At 45.0% G+C, this 24,366-nt stretch overlaps 1 protein-coding gene across 1 annotated transcript in view; it reads right to left on the reverse strand.

The window, feature by feature from the left end:
* Positions 1 to 11,763: 11,763 nt before the first annotated feature.
* The window catches only part of col1a2 (collagen, type I, alpha 2), a 38,495-nt gene continuing 25,892 nt past the window's right edge, over positions 11,764 to 24,366 (reverse strand). The window contains exons 34-48 of the mRNA XM_084328103.1: positions 23,179 to 23,232; positions 22,073 to 22,126; positions 21,506 to 21,667; positions 20,858 to 20,965; positions 20,620 to 20,727; positions 20,386 to 20,439; positions 19,332 to 19,439; positions 18,703 to 18,756; positions 16,680 to 16,787; positions 16,488 to 16,541; positions 15,790 to 15,897; positions 14,999 to 15,245; positions 14,170 to 14,354; positions 13,404 to 13,646; positions 11,764 to 12,271 (exon numbers count right to left, since the gene is read on the reverse strand). Of these exons, the coding sequence (XP_084184229.1) occupies positions 12,125 to 12,271; positions 13,404 to 13,646; positions 14,170 to 14,354; positions 14,999 to 15,245; positions 15,790 to 15,897; positions 16,488 to 16,541; positions 16,680 to 16,787; positions 18,703 to 18,756; positions 19,332 to 19,439; positions 20,386 to 20,439; positions 20,620 to 20,727; positions 20,858 to 20,965; positions 21,506 to 21,667; positions 22,073 to 22,126; positions 23,179 to 23,232 (1,794 nt within the window). The 3' untranslated portion in view covers positions 11,764 to 12,124. The remainder of the gene's footprint in view (positions 12,272 to 13,403; positions 13,647 to 14,169; positions 14,355 to 14,998; positions 15,246 to 15,789; positions 15,898 to 16,487; positions 16,542 to 16,679; positions 16,788 to 18,702; positions 18,757 to 19,331; positions 19,440 to 20,385; positions 20,440 to 20,619; positions 20,728 to 20,857; positions 20,966 to 21,505; positions 21,668 to 22,072; positions 22,127 to 23,178; positions 23,233 to 24,366) is intronic.

The raw sequence follows: 24,366 nt of genomic DNA on the forward strand, positions 1-24,366 counted from the left end.
GGACAAGAGAAAAAATAAATCTTTATCGTTTTTTCGCCCAGCCCTACTTGAAGATGCTGAGTTGTGAAAGATGAGGTAATTACAAAATACAAGATACAATTAGGAGTTACATTCACTCAGTCACTCTTATCATTGTTCTGAGGGACACATACACTATGTTTAGCTTTGTTTCTAGTTTCTAGCCTACTGGGGTACAGTTTGTTTGATTGGATATTTGCATATTCACATATTTGATTCCCATCTTCAATACCTCTCTGTCCCTTTTGCATGTGGGGAAGTCAAAATCTTTATTTCCATATAGGTTGGACCACAATATGCAACAATTTAATTTGTATTTGATCACCTTTGGTCAATTACTGTGGGATTTGGGTCTGTCTCTCCTCTCTCTGTTCCAGGGGGGGTTGGTAACAATGTGGGGGCCGGACCTCCATGGGGAGGTGGATTCAGCCTATAACCTTCTCCCTCACCTCTTATCTCTGGGCAGCCGGGACACTTCATACGGGACACTCTTCTATCTTCAAGGCCTTCGGTTGAACCCACAGCCAGGATGTGTGGGGCATGGGTCAGTCGTAAATGCAACTAGTTTCAGAACAGACCCATCTGCGTTATCAAAAGAGCTCAAGGAGAGAGAGAGAGTTGTTCTTCTGGTGGCAGACTTTGAGCGAGACAGACCTAGATAGGAGCTGGCTTAGGAAGAATGACCATTCATTGAATATTGTACATTTTGTCTGTTGTTGTTTTATTCTTACTAAATAAACTTGGACGTCTAATTAGGGCTTGTGTCCATAGCAGACGTTTTTTTCAAGGCGGACCGCTTTATAAAAAAAAAAAAAAAAAAAAAAAGCTCAGAGCGTTTTCCTGGGTCTCGCGACTGCCGCGGCTCCGCCCCTTCCTCGATGTTGATTACCTTGATGAGCACGCTCCTTTCCAAGTTTAACTAGTTTCAACTTTATGCGCTGAGAGTGCTCCGCCCAAAAACGCTGCCGCCGAGAGCTCATAAACGCGAGGCGCAGGGCTGGGAAAAGGAGTGCGCTTGTCACGTCTCCAGCATAGAAATCAGTGGCGGCTGGTGAATTCTTCTCCAGGGGGGGCGCTATACCAAACATTTTGCGAACATGTACCGAGGCACGCATTGGCGAATATTTAGTACAACTATCACCATTGCCATCAATCAATATATGATCACAGTCAGTCAATGCAGCCACGTTTTCCAATAGCCCTACACAAACACGTGTCTCTCTCTCTCTCTCTCTCTCTCTCTCTCTCTCTCTCTCTCTCTCTCTCTCTCTCTCTCTCTCTCTCTCTCTCTCTCTCTCTCTCGTATTCAGATCCATCCAATAAAGATGTACATCTTGTCATTTTAAACAAGTTACCATTATATTGTCCGGGTGATTATGCCCCCCCGCAAAATAGGCGAAATGTATTTGCTAGACCTATTTAATTGGCTGCGATGATACAGCGATGAAACCAGTGCACGCCCACTGTGTGCGCGATACGTCTCGCCCAGCCTGAGAGGTAGTCTACTCTCATATCAGACAGTGACGTTATGTGAATCACAAAACAATGATTTATATTTGATATATTAACGTTATATTGTGCATTGGAAACACAAACATACCTAAAATGAGTAAATATTATTCATTTTAAACATGTTTATTTTATTTCTAGGGGTCTAAAATAAAAATAAAACATTTTCTTCTTCTCCTGCTCCCTTTACCAGGGGGGGGCGGCGCCCAACGCCCCCAGTGGCGAGCCGCCACTGATCGAAATTAATGACAGGAAGGAGCTGACAACTCATAAAACGTCCGCTATGGACACAAGCCCTAAACCCAGAAGGACCCGTGTGGATATTTGCTAACACAACGCAGAAGAATTTACTTTACTCACTGTTTTACATACATGTACCACATGAGAAATTCAGTCGAAATCTATATAATATATTTGATATTATGAATATTATAAACTATATATATATGTATTGAAGTCACTGTTGGACTGTAACAATTCCATGTACGAATAAATACATATTTTTTTTTATTTGTTCTGCCTCAGTATCAAGTAGTATGAAGTATCTGCTATGGCACTACTGCCCCCTGGTGGCCATTATCCTACCACATTGAAAATGGTCCAAGAGCTGCATGTCACCATGCAAAATCCTTTTCTTCAAAGTAACTAGTAACTGATGGGTTCAGATACATGTAGTGGAGTAAAAGTACAATATTTCTTTTGAAATGTAGTGGTGTAAAAAGTATAAAGTTCCCTAAAATGAAAATACTCACAAAGTACAAGTAGCTCGAACTTGTACTTAAGTACAGTTACTTTCCACCACCACGGCCCACAAGCCAGACACCCGAGACCTCAGACTGGAGCCTATGATTTCATTGAGACGCCACAGAGTCACTTACCAATAAGACTGGCCCCTTTCGTGACTGTGTATGCACGCCTGGCTTTGAATACGCAGTCACTTGCTCCACATTACTCACCATGTTAATGTTCACCATGAAGCACTGGTTATTTACGAACGGTTCGTTCTAAATGTATCACAGAGAAATTTCAAAGGTACTCACAGTTGCACAAGGGTTTCACACACAAAACCGGGGTGGTTTGAAAGCTCGGCGTTGCTAATAAACATTTTAAATAATTCTAATAAACGAGTAAAAATCACTAAGGTAGCGTTGCGTCAAAATGGCTTCTTCCGCTTTGTGACATGATGCCAGAGCGCTGTGATTGCTGGGCGCACCAGGCATGTGACAAAGCAGACGAAGTGAAGAAGCCAATCACAGCGCTCCGGCATGTCACAAAGCAGAAGAAGCCATTTTGACGCAATGCTACCTCAGTGATTTTTACTAGTTTATAAAAAAAAATTAAATGTTTGTTAGCAACGCCGAGCTTTCAAACCACCCCGGTTTTGTGTGTGAAACCCTTGTGCAACTGTGAGTACCTTTGAAATGTCTATGTGATAAATTTAGAACGAACCGTTTGTAAATAACCAGTGCTTCATGGTGCACATTAACATAGCTAGTAACGTCGAGCAAGTGACTGCGTATTCAAAGCAAGGCGTGCACACAGTCACAAAAGGGGCTAGAATAAGACAGTAGTATAGAGATCACATCAGTTGTACCATGGTGCCGGCCATTGTATAAATAATTTAGTGGTAAATGGTGCATTTATATAGCAGCTTTTATCCAAAGCGCTTTACAATTTGTTCGTCACATTTCACCCATTCACTCACACAGTCACTCACACACCGATGGCGGAGGCGAACATGCAAGGTGCCAACCTGCTCATCGGGAGCAATTAGTGGTTAAGTGTCTTGCTCAAGGACACTTCGACACACTGCCCAGGAGGAGCGGGAATCGAACCGGGAACCTTCCAATTACCAGACGACCACTCTACATCCTGAGCCACTGTCGCCCCATTTACCACGGTGCGGCCATAGTAAAGGTTATATATTGCCATGGTACTGTACCGTGTTTGTATAACACCATGGTATAGTCCTATCTAAACCATGATACTGATGGTAATTCAGTATCATTCGTCATTGTAGCGGCCAAAAGAATGATGGAAATACTGTGATACCTTTTTTTAATGGGGAATGATGCACGAGGTGAGTAGCCAGAGAGGATTCTGGGAACTGCCAACGTTTTTTGATTGAATAAAGCTCATTACATTATAAAACTCAAACACGATAAAAGAAAATCTGTGTATTACGGAGCAGCTTGATGATAACACAGATTTGAGTTCTCTGGTTTCTGCCTTTGAGGGAGTTGTTTGCATTCCTAAAAAAAAAAAAAAGTACAGATTGGACCATTGAATAACGTACCCATCTGACTGGGGGTGTTTCCCTGGTGTAACCTAGACAGTGAGAGAAGGAAGAATAGCAGGTGTGTGTGTGTGTGTGTGTGTGTGTGTGTGTGTGTGTGTGTGTGTGTGTGTGTGTGTGTGTGTGTGTGTGTGTGTGTGTGTGTGTGTGTGTGTGTGTGTGTGTGTGTGTGTGTGTGTGTGTGTGTGTGTGTGTGTGTGTGTGTGTGTGTGTGTGTGTGTGTGTGTGTGTGTGTGTGTGTGTGTGTGTGTGTGTGTGTGTGTGTGTGTGTGTGTGTGTGTGTGTGTGTGTGTGTGTGTGTGTGTGTGTGTGTGTGTGTGTGTGTGTGTGTGTGTGTGTGTGTGTGTGTGTGTGTGTGTGTGTGTGTGTGTGTGTGTGTGTGTGTGTGTGTGTGTGTGTGTGTGTGTGTGTGTGTGTGTGTGTGTGTGTGTGTGTGTGTGTGTGTGTGTGTGTGTGTGTGTGTGTGTGTGTGTGTGTGTGTGTGTGTGTGTGTGTGTGTGTGTGTGTGTGTGTGTGTGTGTGTGTGTGTGTGTGTGTGTGTGTGTGTGTGTGTGTGTGTGTGTGTGTGTGTGTGTGTGTGTGTGTGTGTTATAATTGTGTCCCTGATGCAATACTGACCCCTAGTGGACTTTAAGTGAAACATCATGTTTGAAAATTACAGCAACGGAAAGAAAAAAAACCATGTATTTTCTTTCTTCAAGATTTATGTTTGTTTCATCATGAATCAAACTAGATTATATTGAAAGAAATTGATGACCCTTATGCATCAGGACATTCCACACATAAAGCGACTGTGTAAATCAGTGACTTTCAACCTGGGAGTTGTTAGTGACATCATAAAGGGTTTAAGAGATTATTTTAAGGAGGGGGAAGGGGTCAAATAAGGATTTTATTATATTCTAAAATATTATCATGTATATAGTCTCAAGGACAAATTATGTTGTCTTGTGAAACACAGGTTTCTTAGTATAGTCATTCAATTGAAGTAGCCCAAAAAGGATAATAATAATTATTATTATTATTATAATAATAATTATAATAATAATACATTATTATCAAAGATTAAAAGCAGATTTGAAGACATGTGTTTTCAGTTTGGATACATGGAAAAAGCCATGAACTCTCCCAATGTCCTCCTGAGATCCAGACCAGTGTGTTGAAAACACCTGCTATCTATGTGAGTGTGTGTGTGTATTTGTGTGTGTGTGTATTTGTGTGTGTGTGTATGTGTGTTTGTACGTATGTCTGTATGTGTGTGTGTGTGTTTGTATGTATGTGTGTGCGTTTGTGTGTGTGTGTCCGCCTGTCTGTGTGTGTGTGTGTGTGTGTGTGTGTGTGTGTGTGTGTGTGTGTGTGTGTGTGTGTGTGTGTGTGTGTGTGTGTGTGTTCATCTAAAACAGTGGTGCCCAACCGACAGGTAGATCGCGGGCTGATTTCAAGTAGATCTTGATTAATAAAATTCGATTATAAAAAGAAAAACATTTTTTTTTTTTTTTTTTTTTTTGCTAAATCAACTCTTCCTCTCTTTGTTAACTACAACAAGCAATGCTGTTTGTTATTTAAGATGCGGTCGGACTCGGCACTGACAGATTTGTGTTCATTATGCTGCTTTTATAAAGCCTCAAATGACGGCTTACAATATACAATTTTGGCTGGTAGCTCTCGGGCTAGGTGGTAAATAAAAAAGTAGATCTTGGTTCAAAAAAGGTTGGCCACCCCTGATCTAAAAGATGCACATGCTACTGTTTCTGTTTGTTTATTAAAACCGGTTGATAGAAGTGCCTATTTATGTGCAATACCCTTTGATTTTAATGATCCATTCTATTAAAAAGAATAACTGAATTTAACTGAAACTGAACAACACTTTGATCGCCATGGGTTAAATTCATAATTTACCATCCCTCGCCAGCTCTATTTGTCTATGGAGAAGTTCCCCTTCTTTGCAGGGCTATAACTTTTTAAATTCTATTGCTAGATTGCCATTATTATGGCCCATTCAATGTCCTATATGTATTGTTCAGGGTGTAGCAACGTTAAACTTTTTCATTCACATATTCATACTAAAATATGGTCTAAAGTATAAGTATGTTTTTATCTTTTTCTGCAGCTTTCTCCAGAACGTGATTTATAGCTCCAAATGCATTATATTGATGATGAAATACAGTTTGATAGCAATCGGCGCGAGATGAAAAATTTCAACTCGACCTGGTTCTAGAAGTTACTAAGTATCATCTGATGTTGACCGGATGGGCGAGGGGGCGTTTATAATTCCGTGGGCAACGTTATACCATTCATCTAGGGTGGGTCATATGTTCATCAGATCAGTTAGTATAGAAGACATTAGAAAATAACGTTGAAACTCACCGTGGCTTCCTCACGCCGCTGGCAGATGAGCGTGGAACAGAATTTTTTCTATTATGGGATGTAGAAATGCCCGATCTATTTCCAGGTTGTATAATAGTATATACGTCCAAATCATGTTGTTTTTTCGAGTTATTTGCACCGATCGATGTTCACTGTGTGAAGACGGAGTCTCTCTAACGATAGCGAGTGCCCGGACCACATATGGAGTGAGACCTTCCGGTTCAAAGGGTGATTTCCGGTTGGCGATCTGCCGATCGGCCACCAGATGGCGCTCTTGAACCGCTAGAGAGTTGAGTGGAGCTTTGCAGTGTGTCTCAGGGCTGCGGAGGGGAAATATGATTTCGATCACAGATTTTTGAAATATTGATATCAAAGACGAGTTACGGCGTCTTCGGCAGAATGAGCATGGCTAGGAATGACGTCTTAACACGCTCTCTGCGATCATAGTGTTAACTGAATTTATACTGAAACAGAAAATAACAATATATATATTTTTATTAATAATAATTTTTTGTGGTTGGGGGGGGGGGTCGAATATTCGAATTTCGATTTTAAGAACCAGCGATTTTTCGAATAGCACTTTTGCTAGAAAGTCCCATCCCTACCGTGTACCACCTCCAGCCCGTGTAGGCTACCACCAGGGGTGTAAAAAGTACCCAGAAATTATACTAATTAATAATTAATAACGTTAACGTTAGTACTAATATACTAATTAAAATGGTTGGACCTGCGAGATTTGTACTTTGTACTTTGTAGGGCTGCATTAAAATAAATATCTGTAAGGAGTAAAAAGTATGTATTTTTTCTCTGAAATGTAATTGAGCAAAAGTACAAGTATACAAACCTAATAATACTCGGAGTAAAGTACAAATCCCCCAAAACAGTACTTAAGTATTGTAACAAAGTACAATTACTCAAGTACGTTACACCCCTGGCTACCGCCTCCAGCCCGTGTACCGTCCGCCTCCAACTTGCGTCTCCTGCCTGACGCGGAGCTCCGCGTTGTGGACACCGGCCTTGTCCGTGTGCCGGGCCTGCTGGAGGATGAGTTGGGTCGTCGTCAGCAGGAGGGGACCCGTCTTCTTCTCCTCTCGTTCACACTCGGCTTTCTTCTCGCCGTAGCGCGTAGCCAACGTCTCGGCGGTGTTGCGGGACTCTCTCACTGTGAAAAGGGAGCGGAAGACACTGAGATGGCAGGAGTGCATTTCCAGATACAATGGAAGCCTATAGCCGCGGTGAATCGGCAGAAAATTATTCAAGATTTGTCAATCAAGACCCCTATACGCTCTGCATCTTCTAACTATACACCTCTAAGACCCCTACGCTCTGCATCTTCTAACTACACGCCCTCAAGACCCCTACGCTCTGCATCTTCTAACTACACACCCTCAAGACCCCTACACTCTGCATCTTCTAACTACACACCCTCAAGACCCCTACACTCTGCATCTTCTAACTACACACCCTCAAGACCCCTACACTCTGCATCTTCTAACTACACACCCTCAAGACCCCTACGCTCTGCATCTTCTAACCACACACCCTCAAGACCCCTACGCTCTACATCTTCTAACTACACACCCTCAAGACCCCTACACTCTGCATCTTCTAACCACACACCCTCAAGACCCCTACGCTCTACATCTTCTAACTACACACCCTCAAGACCCCTACACTCTGCATCTTCTAACCACACACCCTCAAGACCCCTACGCTCTGCATCTTCTAACTGCACACCCTCAAGACCCCTATACGCTCTGCATCTTCTAACTACACACCCTCAAGACCCCTACTCTCTGCATCTTCTAACTACACACCCTCAAGACCCCTATACGCTCTGCATCTTCTAACTACACACCCTCAAGACCCCTACGCTCTGCATCTTCTAACTACACACCCTCAAGACCCGTACGCTCTGCATCTTCTAACTACACACCCTCAAGACCCCTACGCTCTGCATCTTCTAACTACACACCCTCAAGACCCCTACGCTCTGCATCTTCTAACTACACACCCTCAAGACCCCTACGCTCTGCATCTTCTAACTACACACCCTCAAGACCCCTACGCCCTGCATCTTCTAACTACACACCCTCAAGACCCCTACGCTCTGTATCTTCTAACTACACACCCTCAAGACCCCTACTCTCTGCATCTTCTAACTACACACCATCAAGACCCCTACGCTCTGCATCTTCTAACTACACACCCTCAAGACCCCTATACGCTCTGCATCTTCTAACTACACACCCTCAAGACCCCTACTCTCTGCATCTTCTAACTACACACCCTCAAGACCCCTACGCTCTACATTTTCTAACTACACACCCTGAAGACCCCTACGCTCTGCATCTTCTAACTACACACCCTGAAGACCCCTACGCTCTGCATCTTCTAACTACACACCCTCAAGACCCCTATATGCTCTGCATCTTCTAACTACACACCCTCAAGACCCCTACACTCTGCATCATCTAACTACACACCCTCAAGACCCCTACACTCTGCATCTTCTAACTACACACCCTCAAGACCCCTATGCTCTGCATCTTCTAACTACACACCCTCAAGACCCCTATGCTCTGCATCTTCTAACTACACACCCTCAAGACCCCTATACGCTCTGCATCTTCTAACTACACACCCTCAAGACCCCTACGCTCTGCATCTTCTAACTACACACCCTCAAGACCCCTATGCTCTCCATCTTTTGGCTGCCTCAGACCCACTCCTATCTGAGCTCCGGGAGGGTCATCAAAGCGAAGCAGGCTATTCTCAGTTGTCGTGGATGCTGGAGGCAATCATTTTCTGGTCAAGTAGTGTGGTGGAATATACTAAATATTCCATATGTATGTATAGTATAAATGATATGTGATTTACATTTTAAAACCAAAGAGTCTGTCATAACACATGATGACACATTTCACAACCAGTTAAACACACAGCCGCTCACATATTTCACAACAGAGCCACGTACACAGGAAGGCCACAGAGAGCTGTGACAGCACTTGACGAATAAACTTCCTCAAGCGGGGTTTTGACCGATTGAATCCTGTGTCCTGAAGTCTTGTCCTGGATCGTGATATTCATTAATTATTTTTAAAGTATAGTTATTGAAATATACCATAGTACTTGGTTGTTACAAATGTATTAGGTCAAATAATAGACGATTGGCTTGAAGAGTACCCAACCAGAAGTCCCTGGCCTGGGGACCCCAGAAGTGGCTCCCCGAATTCACGTTGTACGTCGATCTTTATACATGATTGGGGGGGGGGGTCAGGTAAGCAGGGGGGGGGGGGGGGGGAGGATAGGAGGATGAGACAAGGGGGGCGGGGGTAGGCGATTCAAATGGAGGGGCTGGAGAAGGGTGACCGGAACTATTGTGTATTTATTACTGTAGTGTACTGTTACTGTATGTATTTAAGTGTATTGATTGTAACCTGCCAAGGGACTGCATAATATTGGACATGGTCCCTTTTTAAATAAAACAATAAATGGAATAAAGCAAGCAAGGGCTCCAGCAACAGCAGAGCACTCGTGTTTCTACATTTCTCATAGCAGAGGGGTTGGGGTGCTCTCTCTCTTTTGATAAGTTACCTATTTTATGGTGGATATCTTGCCACACTTTAAAGGTGCACTATGTCGTGTCAGAGAAGACATTTCTAAGCTACATTCACGACTGAATAAAGGAACGGTTCTCAAAGGACGACAGGGTCCCCCTGGAACACCGTTTGAACCTAGAAAGCTGCCTGACAACAAGCGATGTCATTGTCGTTTACAAAAGCAGGGTCCCACACAGTCTTGTTTGAAGAACACATCCTAGGCCTACATTTGCATGATGCACAATTACATGTACAGTAAATGTGTTTTGTAAAGTTGCTGGGTCTGCAAATGCAAACAAATCCCCCTCCGTGGAAACTATTGTGCAGCTTAAAATAGGTATTTAAACCACGTAGTGCACCTTTTTAATAGGCCTTCAAACTACACAGTGCAGCTTTTAAATAGGCCTTCAAACTACACAGTGCAGCTTTAAGTAGAAAAGATCAATGAACCAGAATATACATGCCTACGAAATACACGAGTGAACACATCCTAAGAGGGTACGTTGTGAGGCTCCTTTAGATCTGTGCACATGACAGACATTTTCCATTGATTAGCATCCCCAGGTTCCTCAAGCTCTCTATGGAACCTATGGCCTCATGTTCCTCAGTACACCACACACAGTGATTGACCTGTCTCAAGCTCCGCCCTCTTTTCCTTGATCCTCCAATCGCACCGGTCGCAACCGTCGCTTCCACCGTCGGACAGGGGCACTGGTGCCGTCGCCCCCCGGCGGCAACAGGTGCGATCGGAGGATCGAGGAGAGAGAGAGCGGGGCTCGAGAGCGGTCAATTCTCCACCAGTGGAAGACCCCATTGTCAAGACAGCAGCATCATCAATCAAAACAGGATAAGTTTCCACTTTTACACAAGTGACATTCATCATTGCAATCCACGCATATGTGAGATCCAAATCACAGCAATTTATTTGGATGCAAAAAAAAAAGCTGTATTATGCAAAGGAAAATAGCAGTAACCGAGAATGCATATTTACAAGAAACCGTGTGTTAGTATTCAGACATTGGCACCGACAGTGTGAACAGAAAGGCACTGTACATTGTATTTGATGCACCGTTGCGGGAGCTATGTAAACGGGGCCAGATCGTGATACAAGATTATTGTATTGTATCGTGTGTGTGTGTGTGTGTGTGAATAAATTCAAATTCAAATCAATCAAGGCCCCCCGCTGTGTTTCCACAGTAGAACCGTGTTTTGGCAGAAGACGACCGCAATAGATCATCAGCCGCACGTCTTTTAGACTAAAAAAAACAACCACAAATTACCAACTCCAGCCTCATTTAATGATGTCATCGAAAACACTGAAAGCACTTTAGTCATTGAATGGCGTGTTTGGGAACATTGGACATGCTTTATTTCAGAACTTTTCACAATTTATTTAAACATCTCACATATACAAAATAGGTACAATAGACTTTGTGGTTTTTTTTGTTTTTGAGAAAGAGAGGCCGCCTAAAAAAAATGTAAAAAAAATAAAAAAATAAAAACATTTGAGAATTGGATGAATTGTGTGCCGTCAGTATGAACACTGGGGGGTTGGAAAAAAAGCCTGAACATAAAATAAAAAATAAAAAAATCTAGACAAAAAAAAAATAAAACAAACAAAAAACAGACAGACATCAGAATTTTTGGAACATTCCACCTGCTTAAAATGGGGGTGTATCAGGGACTAGACTCCTCAAGGGTCGATACAAAGTAATACAGTGAAAAAAAGTGGTACCCTCCGGCGCTGCATAATAGCACCATAGATCTCTGCTTCAAGTATTTGAGCGCCTTCGGACAAAAGGGCCGAGCTTGAAGCCTCGGAACCTCGCAACGCGTCGTCGGCTGCGGACCCAGGTTTTGTCAATAGTATTTTCTTTAAAGTACAAGCACGAGGTAGTTTAAACCTTTTTTTCATGGAAATTGTGGTTTTAAACCTCCTCTTTGGAAGATATACAAAGACCACAACGTGATGCATACTTTCAGCGTTTTTATTACACTTCTTTTATTTTTTACAAAATGATGACATTTGTTTTCAGAAGTCCCACAACATGGTGTTATCCCCGCGTCTCCCCTGTAGGGGGCCTGCTGTATTCATTTTGCATTTTGCACAAATGCTCCGTTTCAGTCCGTTCAGTCCGTTCAGTCCGATAGTCCGGCTTTAAGCAAGTGGATGTGCGGAGGAGAGAAATCAGCATTCTTTTCTTTTTTCGGTATAAAAAAACAACAACGAAAGATGGGCAGAGATTTTGTTTTTTTCTTTCTTTTCTCTCTCTCTTATTTTTTCAGGGGTGGGGGTGGGGGGTGGGGAAGGGTTGTTAATTTAACATGAGTCCATTTATTTGAAACAGACTGGCCCAATGTCCAGACCAAACTCTTGGTCAGCTCCACCAATGTCCAAAGGTGCAATGTCGAGGATGGGCAGGCGAGATGGTTTATTCGTTCTGTATTCAATCACTGTCTTGCTCCATTCGCCGGTGTGTCTCTGCGGTGGGAAAAGAGAGAAGAGGGGGTTTTCAGGACAGTTCTCACCAACGCTACATATATATATATATATCACACAACTAGAAGGTACAGATAAGTCACGTTGCCTACATACAGTACGGTACCTATACTATGGCCATGTGAGAGGAACATTATCGACATACCTACACTCTTGCAAAACCCACAAACAACAATAACATTTGTTTTTAATCTTCCCTTATGCTGTGATATGTCAGCGTCTGTATCCGACTGAATAAAGAACGTAAACCGAGCTACTGTACATGGTGTTGCTTCTTGTGTCTGTATCTGCCCGTTATCAGTGATCCGTTACTATCCAACGCGGCTGGACCACTGTTCACATCGCAGCTGCGCGGAACGCACCCAGAAGAATGGAGAGAGGACAACGACACCTGCTACCCAGGGCTCCTTCGCGTTGCTTACCGTCTTCACACTCAATATCACACGCTACCCTGCAGCATGGAAACCCCTCGTAACCACGGTTATACAATCTATGTAATGTGAACTACACCCAGATGCACTGGACTCCTGCACTTTGGTGTATACTCTACAACTGCACTCCGCGGTCTGTGATGTACTGCGCTGCGTTGTCCGCCGCCTGTGAGTCCTCGTGAGTCCTCCAGTAGGCCCACGTCGACTCGCTTAGTGTCAGTCAGTGCATCAGTGCGCTGTGTGCCAAAGTGTTGCCGCGTCGTAACGAACCAGAGATGGGACTAAGCAGAGCGGCCTAGAGGTAGAGAGGCCGGTCAGTTAACCAGAGATGGGACTAAGCAGAGCGGCCTAGAGGTACAGAGGCCCGTCAGTTAACCGTATAGGTTATAGCTGGTTCTATCCCCCTGTTCATGATATGGGGGGGTGGTGTATTCCATCTGTGGGCTGGCAACCGCAGGGAGGCTGGTCTTATGTCTATAGTACCATTCCCACCGACCCTTGAGCAAGGCACTCAAACTTCTACCGCAATGAACCGGAGCCTCCTTCTATAACAGGTCCGTCTGGACTTAAGTGAACGAGTATCTAGGAGGGGGATCGTAAGGAGGAACGATACATTGCTACCGCCTTGTGCGAACTGACAATAAAGAAATTTTTTTATTTAAATTTTTTTTATGTCAACTCACAGTGCAGCCATCCTCCAGCACGGAGAAGGTGAAACGGCTGTTGCCCTCGGCTCTGAGCTCGACGTCGTTGGAGCCCTGGATCAGGACGGCCTTCCTCAGGTTGCCGTTCTCGCCGTCCATGTAGGCCACGCTGTTCTTGCAGTGGTAGGTGACGTTCTGGCTGGCCTGGTTGGACAGCAGGCGCATGAAGGCCAGCTGGGTGGCCATGCTCTGGGGGCTGAGGCTCTCGTCGTTGTAGGCGAACTGCAGGCGGGGTGGGGTGGGGGGGGTGGGGGAGAGAAGGAAGGGCCAATGGTTATCCATTTGATGTAGCAATAAAAACAACAAGTGCTATTGAAATGTTTAAATGCAGATATAAACAGGAATTCTTGGACAAGTATAATAAGTTAGAGGAGCTTGAAAATAATGTGAACTAGTATTTTTGTAATTATTTATGTATCTTTTGCTGTGGTGGATAGGTATATTATTTTTGATATTGATAAATAACTTATTACATATTAATAATATGATATTGTAAGGAAGGGGCAGGACCAGATAAGCTTTGCTTCTTTCTGTCCCTTCTCGGACAAAACCATTTTTGTCTTGAGCTATGTTGACAATTGCTTCCATGTCTAGGAAGATATATTTTATTTTATTTGTATTTGTATTTTTTTTTATATATATATTTTATTAAATAAAGATCAAATCAAAAGACGTTGAGGCAGAGTTTATATTTGATTTGGTACGTAGACCTGGGTCCTGATCTGGGGTCTGTGTGGACGCTCACCTCGGTGCCTCCGTTGATGGTCTCTCCGAACCAGACGTGCTTCTTGGCCTGGGTGCTTCTGAACCAGTTCTTCTGGGCGATGCTTCCGGGGTGAGCGTGGATGCAGGTCTCGCGGGTCTCAAAGTTGCAGAAGACGTTGATGGCGTCCTGGATGCATCCCTGGTTGGGGTCGATCCAGTAGAATCCTACAGGCGGGCGGGGGAGGGGGGGAGACAGAGAGAGAGAGAGAGTCAGACAACGGCAAATACTGTCTAATAGGGTTCACACAAGGTCCTTGAAGTGCTTAAAGTGCTTGATTTTTTTTACCAAGAAAGTCAAGGCCTGGAATTCCTTGAAAACAGCCCATTTTTTAACAAGGTGCTTAAAAAGTCCTTGAAATTAAAATCAACCATTCGCATTGAAAGTTTTGTTCATCCATGGTAAAATTTGTCTGAATCAAGAAATATATATAATATTTTTATTTAAAGTGTAACTAATTGTCGGAAATTGGTTTTAAGCCATAAATATTGGATCCGATTTGTCTTCTATAAAAAAAACAGCATTTAAAAATTTAATTGTATCCGTTTAAATGCCCTTTTAAAATGAAAAATAGTGCTTGGATAAGTATGTGAAAGTCCTCGAATTTAAGTTTGCACTGTCTGTGGGAACCCTGTGTCTAATAGGCCTGAATAAATAATAACAAAAAAATATATATATTGTATGTATTGCTGATATATAAGTTCCCCTCTTCTTTTCAGGTGTGAGTTGGGATCCTGTGGGTTGATGGGTAACACTAGGTGTGTGTGTGTCAGCAGATCCCACCGCTCTACGGAGGCGGCGCCCCACTCACCGCTGGTCCATTCGGGGTGGCCGAGTTTGATGTCGCGGCAGGTGCGGCTGGGGTTCTTCCTGGATCCCTCGGGGGTCAGCAGCCTGTCGATCTGGGTGGTGAGGGACTTGATGGTGGCGTCCACCTCGTAGTCCTTGGCTCTCAGGGTGGGCTGGTCGGCTCTGTACTCATCGTATCCGCCGGAAACGTCATATCCGCCACCTGATGGGCCAGCGGGTCCGGGGAGACCGTTGTTTCCGGGGGGACCCTGTGAGGTCACGAGGACAGAGAGTGAGAGTCAGAGAGAGCGGATCCTTGGTCAGGAGGATTCCTTGTTCATTAGAGTTATGTAGTTACCAAAATGAGTACTTTTATATATAAGAGTTATACTTCTAAGCCTTTCAACTACCCAAGTTCCCTATACAGTGAAGAATCCTTTCTGGGTTAGGCGCATAACTTGTCTTAGCCCTAACTTTGTACACGGGTACATTTGAAAAAGCTAGGCCTGTGCTGGAGCCGTGTTAGCTCTGCCGTTTTAGAACGCTAGCACTGAACCCCGCTAACTAAAGTACTGATCTAGAGTTAGCTAGTTAGCTAAGAAAAGAGTTCCTGGTGGTCACTGACCCCAGATCAGAACTCCTATTCTGGGAAGCGTTGTGAATAATGGGATCAGGCTACGGGGAGCTGTTCTAGGGCCAGGGCTACCCCCCCCCCCCCCCCCGGGATAAGTACAGCGTGTGTGAACCTGTACTGAAAATTCGACAAAAGGTGTTTTGTGTTTGGATGAAAACAACAACGCTAGGTGTACTCACGGCGGGTCCGACGTATCCAGGGCCTCCACGGGCACCGGGGGAACCGATGTTGCCATGTCCACCAGATCTACCATCCTTACCGGGGGGTCCGTGGGGTCCGGCGGGGCCCTGTGTGTAGAGAGAGGAGACGATGGAGCAAAAATGAGACATCTTTCTAGAGAAGACCTTCGATACCACGTGGCTGAAACATTATGGCTGTTAAGATGTCGCTTTTAGTGATTCTTCGGTAGCAGAGAATACGGTAAATCAAAGAGACCACGTCCGGTATGAACGTCTGATGCATAATAAACGAGTCCTTTCACTGTGAACACTGCCTCTCTTGAAGCGTAAGCTACCGTGAAGTCTTCTCCGTTGACCCGTTATCTGTTTTTACTTTGACTTTGACTGGATTGTGTATTGCATGGAATGTTGTTGTTGTTGTTGTTGTTGCCGTGCTGTCATTGAGATGTTTTTGTTTTTGTTTTTATTACACGTGGTGAAGCTACAAATATGAATTGCCCCCACGTGGGGATCAATAAAGTTGTCTGAATCTGAATCTGAATCAGTGTAATGGCTAAGAAGAATGGCAGTGGAGGAGCCGGGGACAATACCCCCGATTCTCTCTATCTCTCTCTCTCTCTATATATATATATATATATCGGGGTGAAACGAGCGGGAAAGTGAGTAGTGCATTGTGGGCAACGCAGTCTTCTACTCACTCTGGGTCCAGAGGGTCCAGCAGATCCGGCAGCACCAGTGTCTCCAGATGGTCCCTGAGGGGGGGGGGAAGGAGGAACACCGTTATTAATAACAAACCACATCGACGCCGACCCACCTGGTCCTGATCCCAGATCAGATTGTGTGTGTGTGTGTGTGTGTGTGTGTGTGTGTGTGTATGTGTGTGAACTCACGCTAGGTCCGTTCATTCCCTGGACTCCAGCGTGTCCGCGCAGTCCCTTCATGCCTCTGTCTCCCCCGTCTCCACCGACACCCTTCTCTCCTCGGGGTCCAGCGGGTCCCTGCGACGCACAGAGAGAGAGGAACACAACGAGTCAGAAGGACACCTCACTCACAGCAGGGAGACACACGGTCACACAGAGACACCACAACAACACAATATACACAGTCAGTCGTGGAGATCGATCTTCTCCAGCCGGATGAATGGGAACAACTTGAGTCGTTGTGCTTCAGGAGGAAGGGAACTCTTTTTTTTGTAGAGAAGGCAGAATACTTTGTTTAAAAGACCGAGCTGTAATCTCGGATGATTCGTGTCATCCGTATTTGGATAATGAAATGTGATGTAATGTAATAGAGGGAGTTTTATTTATTTACTTATTTTATTTACGCAACAGTAGTTTTACTGCTATGAAGCAGTACTTCTTGTATGAATGGTGCCATATACAAATAAAGTGTATTATTATTAATAAACACGGTACTTAACTGTAGTAGTGGTGATGGTATGAGTGTATTGAGGTTCTAACTGTAGCGGTGGTGATGGTATGAGTGTATTGAGGTTCTAACTGTAGCGGTGGTGATGGTATGAGTGTATTGAGGTTCTAACTGTAGCGGTGGTGATGGTATGAGTGTATTGAGGTTCTAACTGTAGTAGTGGTGATGGTATGAGTGTATTGAGGTTCTAACTGTAGTGGTGGTGATGGTATGAGTGTATGGAGGTTCTAACTGTAGTGGTGGTGATGGTATGAGTGTATTGAGGTTCTAACTGTAGTAGTGGTGATGGTATGAGTGTATTGAGGTTCTAACTGTAGTAGTGGTGATGGTATGAGTGTATTGAGGTTCTAACTGTAGTAGTGGTGATGGTATGAGTGTATTGAGGTTCTAACTGTAGTAGTGGTGATGGTATGAGTGTATTGAGGTTCTAACTGTAGTGGTGGTGATGGTATGAGTGTATTGAGGTTCTAACTGTAGTAGTGGTGATGATATGAGTGTATTGAGGTTCTAACTGTAGTAGTGGTGATGGTATGAGTGTATTGAGGTTCTAACTGTAGTAGTGGTGATGGTATGAGTGTATTGAGGTTCTAACTGTAGTGGTGGTGATGGTATGAGTGTATGGAGGTTCTGCTGTAGTAGTGGTGATGGTATGAGTGTATGGAGGTTCTGCTGTAGTACTGTATGAGTGTATGGAGGTTCTAACTGTAGTGGTGGTGATGGTATGAGTGTATTGAGGTTCTAACTGTAGTAGTGGTGATGGTATGAGTGTATGGAGGTTCTGCTGTAGTACTGTATGAGTGTATGGAGGTTCTAACTGTAGTGGTGGTGATGGTATGAGTGTATTGAGGTTCTAACTGTAGTAGTGGTGATGGTATGAGTGTATTGAGGTTCTAACTGTAGTAGTGGTGATGGTATGAGTGTATGGAGGTTCTAACTGTAGTGGTGGTGATGGTATGAGTGTATGGAGGTTCTAACTGTAGTAGTGGTGATGGTATGAGTGTATGGAGGTTCTAACTGTAGTGGTGGTGATGGTATGAGTGTATTGAGGTTCTAACTGTAGCGGTGGTGATGGTATGAGTGTATTGAGGTTCTAACTGTAGCGGTGGTGATGGTATGAGTGTATGGAGGTTCTAACTGTAGTGGTGGTGATGGTATGAGTGTATTGAGGTTCTAACTGTAGTGGTGGTGATGGTATGAGTGTATTGAGGTTCTAACTGTAGTGGTGGTGATGGTATGAGTGTATTGAGGTTCTAACTGTAGCGGTGGTGATGGTATGAGTGTATTAAGGTTCTAACTGTAGTAGTGGTGATGGTATGAGTGTATTGAGGTTCTAACTGTAGTAGTGGTGATGGTATGAGTGTATTGAGGTTCTAACTGTAGTAGTGGTGATGGTATGAGCATGGATGTTCTGCTGTAGTACTGTATGAGTGTATGGAGGTTCTGCTGTAGTGCTGTATGAGTGTATGGAGGTTCTGCTGTACTTACTGGGCCTCCTCTGGCTCCAGCAGCTCCAGCGGGTCCGGCGGCGCCTCCTGGGCCCTGGATGGGAAGAAGGAAAGAAACAAATGTATTAAAAAAAAACGATTTACCTCAGAATAGGGTTGGTCTGTATATCATCATGCTGAAAACACATTATTATTTATTTTTTCTTTCTTAACATTCTTCTTCTTCTTGTAAAGTACTCGTCGTAAGTTGTTACAATGTGCGATACAACTTTCGCACACAATAAGTTACATGGGACATTCTGCCACCGTGCCACTGTTTACTGATCATATAGTTTACATAAGAGAAGAACATGATTGACCACATGACCAGACAAGCTACGTCAGGCCATCTACTCTAATGGCACCTAAACCCAGAACAAATCGACTCAAATCTTCTGTGATTTACAGAGCTATCGTGGAATGGAACTCATTGCCGAGCTACTTCGCTGAAATAGAATCCAAAACCACTTTCAAGAAATCTTTTAAATACCATCTACTACTAACGAGCATGCACTGAGCCCTTATGGCACAGCGGTGAAAACCAATGGACGGTTAATTGTATTTATGTTGATTGGCAGTCACTGATGATTCCATACCGGCCTCCATTCCTAGCGGGTCGGTACTACTTACACCCTCTCCGCGGTTTCCGTTACGGCCGACGGCTCCGCTGGGTCCTGCGGGTCCAGGGGCACCGGACATTCCCATGGCTCCGTTGTTTCCACCCTCTCCACGGTCTCCCTGGAGGTCGGCGGGCAAAGGGTCAAAGGTCAGAGCACAGCAGCAGCAGGTGTATGTGAGTGTGAGTGTGTGTGTGTGTGTACTGTATACAAAAAAGTATTCCACTTTGCATACGGCAATTGAATCGCATTGATGAAGGATGAACTCCTCTAATGCATTCTAAACTATCACGAATGTAATAGTATGAATTTCTCCTGATGATAAGAGGTGAGAGAGTAGTAGTAGCGGTTTATTTGTCACGTATAAAGTACAGGTACATTACACACATACAGCTCATTATCGTAATATTCCAACAATTATTACATTTGGTAGTAATAACGGCACACACGTAAATTCACACCAACATGCGCATTTGTTGACCCATGCAGGACTGGTCTTGAGACAGACGTAACGTCACAGTGACCAATTGCAGCCACTCTTATTGTCTGGGACCAAATACGGCCACGCCCCACTCCCAGTAAAAAGTGGGAATCTCTAAAATGGGTTTCGGGCGACGCTGTTAGACAACACTTTCTGTTGTCAGTAGATGGCAGCATTGGTTTAAAATTAAAGGCTGAAAATGTTGAGAACTACAACACTGCATTTCCCAAGAGCGTTAGCACAGGTCGCAGGTCACTGGGATGTGTCTATATTCTCCGACGTGATCTGAACAGCGGTAAACTATTACTGCGACCTCGGTATAGCGACCGCGAATGGCCAACTAATTATCTTAACAAAAGTGCGCTGGTAGCGTTACACATGTTGTCTAAAGGGGGACATATGGTACAATTTAAGATTCTAATGATAATCGGCATATAAAGGACAAGATAAAGCATCGTTAATTTGTAAGAAACCTCAATGAAAACGGCGCAGGGTGCTATTGTTATGAAAATGTGATAGAATCCTATAAAAATGTGGACGCATTTGGCCTACGTTCCGTTATGTGTGAGTGTGAGAGGACGTTCACCTTGAATCCAGCGACTCCGGGACGGCCGGGGGGACCATCGTTACCAGTGTTGCCCTGCGGAGGAAGACGGCACAAAATATTACAATCGAGTTCACCGGTCACCACCGGGCCAGCGTGCCCCGGGGGGGGGGGGGGCAGAGAGAGAGAGAGAGGCTGTGGTCGTCGTACACACAAGCCGATGATGCAACAGGAATGTTATGTTCAATCGTTACACAGTGGACTAGTCCTGCTCACCTCACGGCCAGCCTCTCCCTGGGGTCCGGTCATACCGGGCATGCCGATGTTGCCAGAGGGTCCACGGCCTCCGGGGGAACCGGAGGGTCCAAGTCTACCAGACTCTCCCTGTTGTTGGGGGAGAACACACAGAACACGACGGTCAACAGAACCGAAACACCAACGTCTTAACAGGTGATTTGAGACGTTAGACTTCAATAGAGACGCCGCGGTGGTTCACACAGCGACACACACTCACCAAGATTCCAGCGCCACCGGGAACACCACGATCTCCTCTGGATCCTGGCAGACCGACGAATCCCACGGATCCGAGCTGACCCTGAGGTCCCGAGGTACCGGAGGCTCCCTGTTGTTCACACAAACACAAGAGACGATCACTTAGCGGGACGGAGAGATCGGGAGTGAGGATCCGAACGCTAAACACGCTCCGACCAAAGAGTTCTAACTGGCTCCAAACTAAACCCCCGAACAGGAGGAGAAAGGTAGTAACTTAGATAGAAAAATAGCTTCTAGGACCATTTCCATAGGGATATTCTACGTAGGGATAAAAGCAAGAGGGGAGGCCTAATTCTTTCACCCTTCAAAGACCTTCAAAAACACGCCTGCCTGTTTGGCCCTATTCTGTGTAATTGACCTATCTCAAGCCCCGCCCCCTCTTTAACCTCGATCCTCCTTGGGAGCAACACTTGCAATTGGAGGATCGAGAAAAGGGGGGCGGGCCATATTAATGAGATCGGCCCATTAAGAGTGCTCCTGCTTCTTCTATCGATTTTCCCTCATTTAAAATGTTCTTTCTTCTTCTTACGTATATATATCGGCATTCCAACGTATTATTATTATAAAAAATGTCTCTTCTTCGCGAACAACTTTTGAACCACAGACTTACGGGAGGACCGCTCTCTCCGGCAGGTCCCTTGTCTCCAGCGAGACCGGCGGGTCCAACCATGCCCTGCTCTCCGCTCGCTCCAGATGGGCCAGAGTCTCCACGGAGACCGCGGGGACCGTCCTTACCGAAGGCACCAGCGGGGCCGGGGGGTCCGACGATACCCTGAGAGGGGGGGGGGGGGAGAAAGGGTTAATGTCAGAGATACATTATTATTTATGTGTGTCTGTGTGTGGTGTCATCATTCACTTTTCATGTTATGAAATGCAGTGATCGATTAAATGACAAATAATGTAGTGTAACTAAAGGGTAATATCACAGTAAATAACATTAAGTGTGTGTGTGCGTGTTTATAGATTATTGTAATGATTGTGATGTCATACTGTGTGTGTGTGTTTATTGATTATTCATTGTGTGATGTCATACTGTTTGTGTATGTGTGTTTATTGATTATTGTAACGATTGTAATGTCAAACTGTGTGTGTGTTTATTGATTATTGATTGTGACGTCATACTGAATGTGTGTTGTTTATTGATTATTATTATTGATTGTGATGGTATTATACTCACAGATGCACCAGAAGCTCCAACTCTACCGCCAGCACCGGGGAAACCAGTCAGACCCTAACGGAGGAGAAAAACACACAAGGTCAAAGGTTATGCAGAGGTCACCAGGGCTGTGTCTGTGTGTGTGTGTGTGTGTGTGTGTGTGTGTCTGTGTGTCTGTGTGTCTGTGTGTGCACCTGTTTGCAAATAGTGGTGTGACATAAAAAAATCCCTCAGTGAGGAGGACTAGCATCTCCTACAGTCACCGTGACGACGGCTAAAAGCTGAAATACCGCCTGCGAGACTCTCGCCGGCCCGTACCCACACCAGAACAGATATCCACGGCCACGCTTTGGGGTGATGGGTCCATTGAAGACCCCACACCACTGTGTTCCAGCTGTTACAACAACAGGTGTTCTTAAAGAGGTCCAGCGCAGGGGACATGACCCCAGTACATTAGCCCCGCCCCGCCCCGCCCCGGTACCCAGTCACGTTAAAGGACCGGTACCGCTCTAACGTTGACCTCAAAAGCCCCCTCCCCCCCCCGTCTTTTTCTTTAACTCGTCCCGTGTTCGTCGGTGTACACGGTGTGTGTGTGACATCAGCTCGCCGTTACTAAACGCCGTTCACACCGCCGTTGATGTTGGGACACTACAAGCATTGTTTACACTGCTTGTTTTTTTACTACCTGTACCTCCCCTCCCCCCTCCTCCCCCATGCTGCTATGATGCCTGAATTTCCCCCAAGGGGATCAATAAAGGAATATCTTATCTCATCTTATCTTACTCAGCGAGACTTGAAAGTTTGCTTGTTTGTCGCTCAGCGTACGTAGGTGATTCATCCTTGTGAAAATGGCGGCGCGCTGTTCGCTAACACACAAGGCCCCCACACCTAAAACCTCCGTGTTCAGGTTTGGGTGCGCTTGATAATATGAACTCCCGGGTGCTCTCTCCAGCGTTCTCAAAGGACACTCACTCTCTCCGTAGTGACAGCAGCCACCCCTGCTGACACGTTCTCTGGGAGTCTGCCTGCGCACACACGCGGGTATAATGTGTAGTAGGCCTAGTTGGGATGATGTGACGTGAGTGAGTGAGTGAGTGAGTGCGCGGTATTCAAACAGCGGTACTTACGGAGGGTCCGTTGTCACCACGAGCACCAGTGGGGCCACCGGGTCCGGATGGGCCCTGAAGTGAGAGACACAGTTCACAGTCAGATCAGTACATTTCATTACATTTCATTCCAGTATTCCCCCCAGGTGTCCCGCCCAACTCTTATTACATCGCTATCTTGTTACTCTCATTGCTATCGCCAGTTTGATGGTTTCAAAATGTTCAGTTGCTATCGCAGGCACTTATCTGTGTTTCACTACACACATGAGTGCATGCCTACCAACTGTTTCTCCTGTTTTACTGCAACACTACTATCACCGACATCTAAGAAGGGAGATCCCCCCTTGAACGGCCCTTCTAAGGTTTCTCTCCTCCACATTGCCCGTGGTGCATTTTTTCCTATTGTTAGGTTTTAGTGAGTTTTTCCTTACCTTCGCGTGGGCTATGTCTGGGAGTGTTGCATTCATTTATTTTGCATTTATTAAAAAAAATATTGACTTTATGGTGTTTTTGTTTTGTTCTTGATTTATTGTGATGTTTCTTCTCGACTTGTTTAAAGAAGACGTGTCCGGCCCATGGGGACATTAACGTGTGTTGTCGGGCCTTACAAATAAATTTGATTTGATTTGAATGGGAGGTATTAGCATTAAACCATACTATATAAACTAAGGTATAAAAGTGCTATTTCAGTGTTATTCCAAAAGGAATGATATTCCAGTGTGAGATTTCAATAAGAATTCATACTGTATCTGCTGCAAAATCCTGTGGATAGTGAGATAAACAACAGATCTAAGTGCTATATCAGTCCCTTCTCCCAGAGGCCGTCATGGTGAGTGTGAGGTGGTCCCAGAGTCATCATGGTGAGTGTGAGGTGGTCCCAGGGTCATGGTGAGTGTGAGGTGGTCCCAGAGTCATCATGGTGAGTGTGAGGTGGTCCCAGAGGCCGTCATGGTGAGTGTGAGGTGGTCCCAGAGTCATGGTGAGTGTGAGGTGGTCCCAGAGTCATCATGTTGAGTGTGAGGTGGTCCCAAAGGCCGTCATGGTGAGTGTGAGGTGGTCCCAGAGTCATGGTGTGAGTGTGAGGTGGTCCCAGGGTCATGGTGAGTGTGAGGTGGTCCCAGAGAGGCCATCATGGTGAGTGTGAGGTGGTCCCAGAGTCATGGTGAGTGTGAGGTGGTCCCAAAGGCCATCATGGTGAGTGTGAGGTGG

The sequence above is a fragment of the Notolepis coatsorum genome (assembly GCF_963971535.1).
Source record: "Notolepis coatsorum genome assembly, chromosome: 13".
In the NCBI taxonomy this organism is placed as follows: domain Eukaryota; kingdom Metazoa; phylum Chordata; class Actinopteri; order Aulopiformes; family Paralepididae; genus Notolepis; species Notolepis coatsorum.